At 38.0% G+C, this 11595-nt stretch overlaps 1 protein-coding gene across 2 annotated transcripts in view; it reads right to left on the minus strand.

Annotated features, from left to right (window-relative positions):
• LOC150089498 (O-acyltransferase like protein-like) overlaps positions 1-9082 on the minus strand; it is a 201657-nt gene extending 192575 nt beyond the window's left edge. For both annotated transcript variants that reach the window (XR_016546670.1, XM_090368626.1), the window contains exons 1-2: positions 8966-9082; positions 6086-6321 (exon numbers count right to left, since the gene is read on the minus strand). Coding sequence is in view for 1 of the 2 variants with exons in the window: in XM_090368626.1 (XP_090224752.1) it covers positions 6086-6321; position 8966 (237 nt within the window). In the remaining variant the exon portion in view is untranslated. The remainder of the gene's footprint in view (positions 1-6085; positions 6322-8965) is intronic.
• Positions 9083-11595: the final 2513 nt, after the last annotated feature.

Below are 11595 nucleotides of genomic sequence, written 5' to 3' on the forward strand. Positions count from 1 at the left end.
AGAATTCAGCACTATGACACTATAAGGGCTATTTTCATTGAGGATGCACCATAACGATGTCTCAGAACCTTATTTAAACAGATGATAGGCACTGGTATAATGAAATACAGTAAGAATCTGTTAAAATTAATACCATTTGAATGAAAATTTCACTATAACAAAAATATTTCTAAGTACTGGCTGATTATCCTTATTACTGGTGCTTTCTAAATTTGTTTGAATGAAATAATTCTGACAAAAATTCAGTACAGAGGATTATTTCAAAATCCACCTATGCCTAAAATACAGCAGTTTGCAATTAAAGAAAAGCTTGATTGTAAAAATGTGAAAAACAATGTTCAGTTGATATCATAAATATGGCTATGGAAGCATAAGCTTGAAGAAAAAAATAAATTTTAAAAGATATAGTAAAAGTAATTATCACATCTTTACTACATTTTCAGACTTTTTTGGAGCCCCATAGCCAGGTGGGCAGGAGTAGCAGTGCGTAGCACATGCTTCTTGATTAGACCAGGGGTTTGAGCCCGTGACCACCAAATACAGAGGATGCGGAAAGGTCAGGGAATGACCACCGCATATCCCCGGAGCAATATGGCCTTAGTTGCTAATGCTCCTAAAAACCAAAATAACAACAACAACAACAACAACAGACTTTTTTAATAATCATACTTTTTTTTTGTTCCTCTTTCAATACTCACATTTGCAACTGCTGAATTTTCATATGAATGTGGGAAAAATGAAACACATTAAAACAAAACTGACGTATTAATATGTTAAAAGTAAGAATAATTGTATCTAACTGGGCTGTATATCTGAATGTGTAGTATTTTTTAAAAATAAAATATTTTCAGAATGACTCTTAAAAAAATAAAAGATATTCTTGGCTAAACGCCTAAAAGTATGGAGTTTGTTTATGCATGAGTAATGCACACACATCATTTCTACTACCAAGGTAGTTTTAATGCATTGTTTTAATTTTATCTCATATTGTGAATACCTTCACAACGAATTTCCATAGCATTGCACTACCTCGAATAAGTAACGCTTCACCTATGGAGAAGACTAATGTTACTTATTCTTGGTGGATACCACCACCCAGGCAGCAGCATTTAAAAGCTTATTGGCTTCTCATCGGTGGGTGGGCAGGTACCTGTTGTTGCAATAGTGACAGTACAGTTATGAAGTATAACTCCACAATATGAGAGTTGCCTGATGGTGTGTGTGGTTTTATCTAAAAGATATTTCTTGGCTAATGCCTAAGAGTATGAATGAGTTTGTTTATGCATGGGTAATGCACACACATTATTTCTACTACTAAGATTGTTTTAATGCATTGTTCTAATTATACCTCATATTGTGAATACCTTCACAATGAGTTGCTATGGTATTGCACTACCTCAAATAAATAATGCTTCATTCTTGGCGGATACCACCACTCAGACGGCATTTCGAAGCTTATTGGCTTCTCATCAGTGGTAGGGCAGGTACCCTGTTGTTGCAATAGTACAACCCAGTTATGAAGTATAACTCCACAATACAAGATATGCCTGATGGTGTGCGTATGGTTTTATCTAAAAGATATTTCTTGGCTAAATGCCTAAGAGTATGAACAAGTTTGTTTATTCATGGGTAATGCACACACATCATTTCTACTACTACGGTAGTTTTAATGCATCGTTTTTGTGAACACCTTCACAATGAGCTACCATGGTATTGCACTACATTGAATAAGTGACGCTTCACCTATGGCTTCAAAATATATACCACCAATAAGCTTCGAAACTGTGCCGTCTGGGTGGTGGTATCTACTGAGAATAAATAACATTAGTCTTCTCCACAGGTGAAGCGTTACTTATTCGAGATAATGCAATACTATATCAACTCATTGTGAACATATTCACAATATGAGATATAATTAAAACGATGCATTAAAACTACCTTAATAGTAGAAATGATGTGTGCGTGCATTACCCATGCATAAACAAACTCCTTCAAATAAATAAAATAAGTATTTTGTAATTTATTTTTCTGTTATTATTAGTAGTACTAGAGGCAAATGATGCAAGGAAGCAAACTTATACTGCATCAGGCAAAAAAAAAAAAAAAAAACTACTACCCCACCTCATCCAACCATCCCCTCAAATAATATGCCTAATCCTTCCTTATATTTATTCAAATTGCACTAGATGGTAGTTTTTGCCAACAGTCAAATACTCTCTGCCAAATTTTTGCACTCTGCAGTCATCCTTTTTCAATTTACATTTATGTCCCCTTTTGTGATTTGTCTAAGAAAGTGGGTGCCTCCGTAGCCAGGTGGGCAGGAGCAGCAGTGCGTAGCACACGCTTCTTGATTAGACTGGGGTTCGAGCCCGTGACCACCAAATACGGGGCACCTCCGTAGCCAGGTGGGAAGGAGCAGCAGTGCGTAGCACACGCTTCTTAATTAGACCGGGGTTCGAGCCAGTCACCACCAAATACGGAGGATGCTGAAAGGTCAGGAAATCACCACCGCATATCCCGGAGCAATATGGCCTTAGTTGCTAATGCTCCTAAAAACCAAATAACAACAACAACAACCAAATACGGAGGATGCAGAAAGGTCAGGGAAATGACCACCGCATATCCCCGGAGCAATATGGCCTTAGTTGCTAATGCTCCTAAAAACCAAATAACAACAACTAAGAAAGTATAAGAATACCATCATCACGTTTGCTCAATCCGTTTAAAGCCTTAAACACTTCAATCAAGCCTCCTCGCAAGAGCCTAGTTTCCAAGCAACTTGGTTCTGCAATTTGCAAAACCAAGTTGCTTGGAAACTCTTGCTGCCCATAATAATTTAACATTGTATGTAGTCCCAATAAATTTTTAACCTCTTCTAGCTTTGGCTGTCTACAGAATAGAAATTTCTCTATTTATTTAGAGTTGCACAAAATCACATAAAACATATTGCAACTTATTTTAGCCACTTTTAATATAGAAACTGAGGGCGGAAAAATCATTTGTAAAGTTCTGTGATTTTCCTGAGTGAGCGGAACATTTTTTTATGCAAATAAGACTAATTTTTAAAAAAAGAGGTGCGGTTAGCCCAGTGGTAACGACACTGGACTGCCAATATCGTGGACCCAGGCTTGAATCCCACAGCAAAGAAAAAAGAAATTGCAAAAGACACTTCTGGACCTACCTTCCCCAAGGTTGAAGTGACAGCTGAGACAGAGTGTGGCGCCATCTGGTCTCATTCCCATAACTACCATCCACCACTAGATATACAGGAGACAGCCCCCTCGCTCCCATATATGACAGTGGAGTGAGGGGGCTGTCTCCTGTATAGCTACCACAACTGAAGGGCAAGACCATGGAGCACTACAATCTGTACATAGTCTACAGCAACTCCATGTCCCATAGCTGGCTGACAGAGAAACAATGAAGATCTACAAAGTCAACCCAACACCGACACACTTCCTAGAAGCAACCACAGAAAAATGGAGGACCAAGGTCAAGAATATTATGACCAGACTGATATCCATCATAAGAGGAATGTTCCAGGGAGATTCTGAGTCCATTATGGTTCTGTCTGGCACTCAACCCCACTGTCCACTATGCTCATCTAGTCAGACAATACTACCAGCTGAAGACCAGTGAAGAGACTGAAGCCATGACAGAGGGAGAGACACATAAATATCTGGGGATGATGCAGGCCCACCCATCTGAGAAATGCCATCAAAGACTGAGAAGCCTGATAAAAACAAAGCTGAATGGTGGAAACATGGCAGCAGCCATAAACACTTATGCAGTCCCAGTACTAACATACTCCTTCAGGATCATAGATTGGACCAACACCGAGCTGGATAAGATTATGAAATCGACCAGGATAATGATGACCAAGAGCAGCCAACACCACCCGAAATCAACCATCAAGAGACTGACCCCAGTCCATAAAGAAGGAGGGAGGGGACTGACCAACCTTATCAAACAAGAGAAGAAGATGATTAAGAAACTGTGGAATTATTTCCAGGAAAACACAGCGCCCATCTACCAAGCCATAAGAAAGATAGATAAATGGCACACAACACTCAACCTCAATGGGGAGAGCACACTCACGCAGACAGAAGAAACAAAGACAGAAAAATGGACGAAGAAGACAATCCACAGCAGACACTACAATGACCTCCATTAAGATAAGATGGTTGACAACACTTGGCTTATGAAAGGAAAGCTCTTCCCCAAGTTCAAAGTATTCATGTTCACCATGCAAGATCAAGTAATCAACACTGGGAACTACAGGAAATACATCGGTAAAAACCTCAGAGTAACAGAAGACACGTGTTGATGCCACCTGGCCCCAGAAACAATCCAGCACATCACGTCAAGATGGAGTACACTCACAGACGTGGCCAGGATAATACATCAGAAGTTAGTGCAAAAATACCAGCTGATCAAAGAAAGTTTACCGTATGAGACTTGGTGTCATACTAGAGACCTCTACTCAAAGATAGTACTGGGACTGTGCCATAATAACGGACAAGACGATCCTGCACAACAGACCAGACATAACCCTCATTAACAGGAAGGAAATAGCTACCTGATCAACACAGCAGTGCTCAACACCAGCAACCTGCAGAAAATATACAAGGAAAAGATCAGGAAACATTTGAATCTAAGGCAGTTGCTCTTGAAATTTCAAAGGCTTTTGATCATGGCATAAAGGTCTTCTAAATAAGCTTCAATCTTATGGGTTGCCAACTGTTTTTTGTAATTGGATATCCAGTCTCCTCTCTGTCCACTCACTGCGATGATGGTAGACAGTTCTCTGTCTTCTAACTTCTCCACTAATGCAGGTGTTTACCAAGCTTCAGTTCTTTCTCCTACTCTTTTCCTCTTGTATATTAATGACCTTCTTCGATTGACCAAAAATTGTATGCATAGTTTTGCTGATGATACCACTTTGCATTCCACCTTCCAGTTTGAAAAACCTTGCCCTGCACAAACAGCTTCAACTTCTTGAATATCCACTACCAATTCCTTAAATGCTGATCTGCAGGTAATTCTCCAGTGTGGCAAAGCTAACTTAGTTGATTTTAATCCTTCTAAAACTCAGTCCGTCCTGTGTTATATCTCACAAAAAGAATTCTTCTGCTCCTGTGATTATCTTCGATGATACTAAGATTTCTAGATAAGATCATATGGCTGTATTATAAATCTGTATTATCCCGACTTCTAATCTCTCTTAGCATAAGCATATCACAAATATTGCTTCCTCTGCATCTAAAAACTGAATTTTCTCTTTCACTCTCAGCATTACTTTTCTTTCAAACAACAGTTCACTCTGTACAAACTGCAAATCCAACCTACCATGGAATATTGTTCCCACATTGGGGGGGGGGGATTGCCACCAAAACATCTCTCAGGCTTCTAGATTCCATTCAAAAGAGGGCAGTTATGTTCATTAATGATTCACCATTAACAAAGTCTCTCCATTCTCTGTCTCATAGACATTTTGTTTCTGCTGCATGTCTTTTCTATAGATACTTCCACGGGCACTGTTCTTCTGAATTAGCTTTTATAATTCCTGCTCTCTCTCTCTTCCAAACCAGTCCGAACACATGCCACAGCCAGTCAACATCCTTTTACTGTCCAACTTCAAACTGTCATAACCAACTTTTCTTCTTCTTCCTCATTTATTCCTACAACTTCTGTTTTCTGTAACAACCTCCTTTCATGTGTATTTCCTGATAATTGCAATCTACAGAAATTCAAGTCTAATGTCAACAGGTATCTTCTTTCATCTTCTCAACTTTCAACTCATGCATAGTACTAAGTACTACAGGTGCTAATACCTCTCATGCTTGTGATTTTCATAAAAAAAAATTTTTAAAAATAACCCACATACAACCAAAAATGGATTAACTAATAATAAAATATAGAATATTACATATATAGATTATTAATCTGCAACTACTGAAAAATTCAGTAATTGCAGATTAATGAGTTGTATGTAGTGCTGTAAATATTTTCAGACTGCAAGGAATAAAGGCTTCTGATTAAATTTGTAATAAAAAAGAAAAAAAAAAAAACACATAAAACTTACTGAATCTTTAGCAGTAAAATTACTGAAATCAAGGACCTGAGTTCTCAGAGTGATTTTAGTAGGTTTAGGAGGAAGCAGGGGTCGAATTTCCACAGTGCAGTACTGACCAATGAATCCATCATCAAAACTGTTTGAACTACTATGTTTTTTCACATCCAGACACTGGTCATAATCTCCAAAATGAGAGAGTGTTCCATCGAATATTCCAGCAGGTGGAAATGCAGTTGCATCTATCACTAGGTTATATAACAAAGGTAAATATATGATGTGCTCTGGATTCATTATCAAAACTAAGATTACTGTAACACAGAGCAAAAACGGATACAAAAATAGATTGTGACAAGTTTAATAATAGGAAATATACATATATTAGATTAGATTATTAGATTATTATTAGATGATTATTAGATTATTATTAGATTATCTAATCTAATATATGTATATTTCCTATCATTAAACTTGTCACAATCTATTTTTGTATCCGTTTTCACTCTGTGTTACAGTAATTTTAGTTTCGATAAAGGTAAATATAGTCAATAAAAGGAATAAAACAACACTAAAGATAAATTAATTAAAACAAATAACACTGGTCAACAGATAAAATGTTTTGAAAACGAAAATACCAAATCTCGACTAATTTTATGCTGCTGAACACAAATAGTGCATTAAAATTTGTTGATTGGCTCTTGTTTTTGAATTAAAGTTGGGGTCTCATATTAGCAAGTTACTCCACATTATGAACTATGGCTCTCATCAAAACACATGGCAACACCACACTCTTATCACGTGATCAGCAACTGTCGCCCCACTCTTCATCATGCGATAAGTTGTTGTCACCTCAATGCATCTTCAACTCTGTTACAATAATCCGCGAATACAACTAGGTACTGGGTGATTTGTTCTCAGATAATGGTTGTTCTCTGTGCAATTTCTACTTTTTGCGCAGTATTTGTGTCATGTAAGATTAATATACCCTGCAATTGTGTGAATAGTCTGGATGACTTCTGTTACATATATGGAGAAGTAACATTAGCTTCAAGAAAGTATCCCTTAACTGAAGCCATAAAAAAGCCTACCTCTTGTACTTTGGGTGTAAAGTAGGCGACCAGGAAAAGAACTGGGCTTCACACATATGCTGCACTACCTGGTCATCAAAAACTCAATGCGTGGGTGAATTGAAAGGGACATTTTATGCCTTTTGCAGTGCCCATGATATAGAGGGAACCAAAAAATCACATCACAGACTGTTACTTCTGTATGGTGCCTCCTATTAGAAAAGGGACGACAATGAAGGAAAAAATGGACAGTAACGTATAACATCTGCAATTCATCCCATCTATATAACATCTCAATTCATCCCATCTATATAACATCTGCAATTCATCCCATGCCTCACTGTGAAGGACTACCTATTCCTGAACCACCCAACTGTTTTTCTGTACACTCTGATGAAGATGCAAACACTGATGAACATCAACTTGATATACATGATGAAGTATAGCAGCTGTCTACATCAAGGGATCCACCATTTTGTCCAAACCTGTATTCTTCTGAACCATTTGAGATCACAGAAAGTGAGCTTGAGCTTGAAAGCTTCATTGAGGACCTTGAACTGAAGAAGAATAAAGCAGAGCTTTTGGCCTCAAAGCCACAACAGTGGAATGTTCTGAATCATTCTGTGAAAGTGACAATATTTTGTACTCGAAATAAAGACTATGATAAATTCTATCAAACAGAAGGTGAACTCACTGTTTGTAAGGTTGTCAATAGTCTAATGGCAGCAATGAACATGAGGTACATTCCCAAAGAATTGCGACTATTTATAGATGCTTCTAAAGTTAGCCTTAAGGCTGTGTTATTACACAATAGAAATTTACTGACTTCAATACCTCTTGCATATGCTGTCCAAAAAAAAAACAGAAACATATGAAAACATGGAGAACATCCTCTTAGGTGTACACTATCAGAAGTATGAGTGGCAGGTATGTGGTGAGTTAAAGGTAATCGTCATTTTATTAGCATTACAAAAGGGTTACACTAAGTATTGTTGCTTTCTCTGCGAGTGGGATAGTCATGCCAACGATATTCACTACGAGAAGAGGAGCTAGCCTCACTCAATGAAAATCATTAACACCTGAAATGAAGAATGTAGCTTTTGAACCTCTGGTAGATCCAAATAAAGTTTTGCTTCCACCACTCCATTTCAAATCAAGGCTCATGAAAAATTTGTGAAGACTTTGGAAGTGAACGGTCCTACATTCACATCCTTGCAAGAGAAATTCCCAAGACTCAGTATAGAGAAGATTAAAGCAGGTGTTTTCATTGGTCAACATATAAGGCAACTTTTCAAAGATGAACAGTTTGAATGTATCCTTAGTGATAGCGAGAAATCAGCATGGAAGGCCTTTTGAAATGTTTTGATTGGTTTTCTAGGAAATGTTAAAGCCTCCAAATGCAAGCAGCTTGTGGAAGATCTCATTACTTATTATGAAAAACTGGGGTGTAACACATCATTGAAGATGCATTTTTTTCACTCACACCTGGAATTCTTCCCACCAAACTGTGATGCCATCAGCGACAAACACAGCGAATTCTTCCAACAAGACATCACAGGATTGGAACAAAGAAAAAAAAGCAAATGGAGTGCTGCCAAATCAGCCAATCATTATTGGCTGGTGAAAAGGGATGCTTCCGAAGCTGAATACAAGCAAAACAATGCCATGTTTGATACAAGTATATTTGTAGCTACATATTACTGCCATATAAAAATATACCTCGTAAAAACATAAAAAACTACTTTTTTTCAAAAACAATAGCCAATCTGCCATATTAAGAACTATTTACGTATTTAGCACCTAAAAATCTATAAAATAAACTTACTTTCATGCCAGTAACAACATATAACTCAGAATTTGTTGATTGGTGTAATTAATAAACTACAATAGTTTAATTTTTTTTAAATTACATAACAGTTACATTGAGTAGGATATTTCTTCTAAGTATATGGTGTGGACACTGATATTTTGCATTCATTCATATCTGTTTTATTATCAAATTTTTGCTTTAAAACATTTTCTTTTATATTATGCCAGAAGTTATATTAAAGGAGGTGGCAAAGGAAGTAAACAAACACTTAGCCATAATTATGAGAGCATCCTTGGACACACGGGAGGTCCCCACACGGGGCCAGATTAAGAATCAAATAGGTCCACAGCCAAAAATTAAATTTGAGACAACATTAGCATTAGTAGAGGCACATGATAACAAGAAAGCAAGCTTATACAACATCAGCCAAAAAACCCCTTCCCATTTCACTAATCCATTCATTCCAAATGTCTGCCTACTTCTGCTTGAATTTATTTAAGCTATCAACTTCCACAACAACAGATGGAAGTTTGTTCCAGCAATCAAGTACCTGCTGGCTAAAGTCAAACTTCCACACATCTTTTCTACAATTGTCTTTCCTCAGTTTGAACCTATGCCCCCTCAGGTTTGTAATCTGAGAAAGAGGAAGAATCCCATCAGCATTGTGCCTGTTCAATCCATTCAAGGCCTTACACACCTCAATCAGATCGCCTAGTAGGTGCCTAGCCTCCAGAACCTGCAATTTACAGAACTTAAGTCTTTCTTCATAAGAGCACCCCTTTGTTCCTCTCAGCAGTCTTCTTACACTTCTCTGTACTCGTTCTAGCAACTCTACATTCTTCCTAAAATCAGGCTTCCAGACCTGTATGCAGTAATCAAGGTGTGGCCTGACTAGTGCCTTGTACAAGAGGATAATCACCTCCTTCACCCTGCTTGCAAAATTCCTGTATATCATTGACAAGACCCCATGACCTACTCTAGCAGCTTGACTGCACTGCTCAGAAAACTTCATATCTGATTGCAAAATTATCCCCAGGTCTCTTTCATTCTGCACTACCCTGAGTGTAACACCACCCAGCTGGTACATTTCTCTGGGGTTACTGCTACCCATATGCAGTACTTTACATTTGTCAATGTTAAACTTCGGTTGCCACTTCTCAGCACACTGCCCAATTATTCCAGATCCTGTTGCAGCAGCATACTGTTATTAACCCTGCCAACCTTTGTATCATCTGCAAACTTTGACATTAAGTTTAATATACCATCATCAATATCATTGATAAATATACAAAACAACAATAGGCCCAACACCGAACCCTGAGGGACACCACTAATAACATTAGTCCGCATATAGGAGTATCCACTGATTACCACTCTCTGTCTTCTCCCACTCAACCATCCTTTAATCCATTGTAACAACTTGCCCTTAATGGCATACTGTTCCAATTTGTACAGCAGTCTTCCATGCGCAACAGTATCAAAAGCTTTCCTGAAATCCAAATAAATGATATCAAAAATTATTTTTTGCATCCAGTTCCTTTGTGACCACATTGTAGTATCGAATCAAATTGGTCAGACAAGACTTCCCCTTGACAAATCCATGCTGTGTCTGAATTATTACTGCTGTCTTGTCTAGATGATCCTGCAATGTTTCTTTAACCAGTGACTCTATTTTCCCTGGAACAGAAATCAAACTAACAGGTCTGTAATTACTCGTGTCACCCTTTGATTCCCCCTTTGTGAATTGGAGATACATTTGCACATCTCTAGTCCATGGGGACTAGAGATGGGACTAGAGATGTGCAAATGTGAAACTGTTTAACTTCAACAGTTTCTCCTCCACTTTGCTCCCAGTTATTACAAAATCATTTAATTCTCTTTTAGAATTTGATAAACATCTGGCCCTCTCCTCCTTGAATAACTCCTCTTGTATGAATTTAGATGCAAAAATGCTCATTTAGTTCAGCAGCTATCTGAGAATGATCATCTACAGTCAAACCAATGATATCAAGTGGACCAATCTGATTTGTCCCTTCCTTTTAGAGTTTATTAGCCTTAGCATTAGTAGAGGCATTTGATGCAAGAAAGCAAGCTTTAATGCAGCATCAGCCAAAAAAAAAACAACTTCCACTTCACCCCTCTGTTCATTCGAAATATCTGTCCAGCTGAGCACTTAAACTTATTTCGGCTATCAACTTCCACGACAAGGGATGGAAGTCTGTTCCACCAACCAACCACCCGCTGGCTAAAGGCAAATTTCCTCACATCTATTCTACATCTGTCTTTCCTCAAAATTTATGCCCTCTCATGTGATTATTCTGAGCAAGAGGAAGAATCCCATCAGCATTGAGCATGCTCAAACCATTCAAGGCTTCATACACCTCTATCAGATCACCTCGCTGGTGCCTAGTCTCCAGACACTGTAATTTGCAAAACTTAAGTCTTTCTTCGTAAGAGCACCCCTTTGTTCCATTCACTAATCTTGTTGCCCTTCTCTGTACTCGTTCCAGCATCTCTACATCCTTCTTGAAATGAGGCCTCCAGATCTGTATACAGTACTCAAGGTGTGGCCTGACCATTGCCTTATACAAGGGAATAATCACCTCCTTATCCCTGCTGGAAAAATTCCTATATATCATTGACAA

Source organism: Mastigoproctus giganteus, chromosome 2 (genome assembly GCF_048544385.1).
Source record: "Mastigoproctus giganteus isolate SK-2022 chromosome 2, ASM4854438v1, whole genome shotgun sequence".
Lineage (NCBI taxonomy): Eukaryota > Metazoa > Arthropoda > Arachnida > Uropygi > Thelyphonidae > Mastigoproctus > Mastigoproctus giganteus.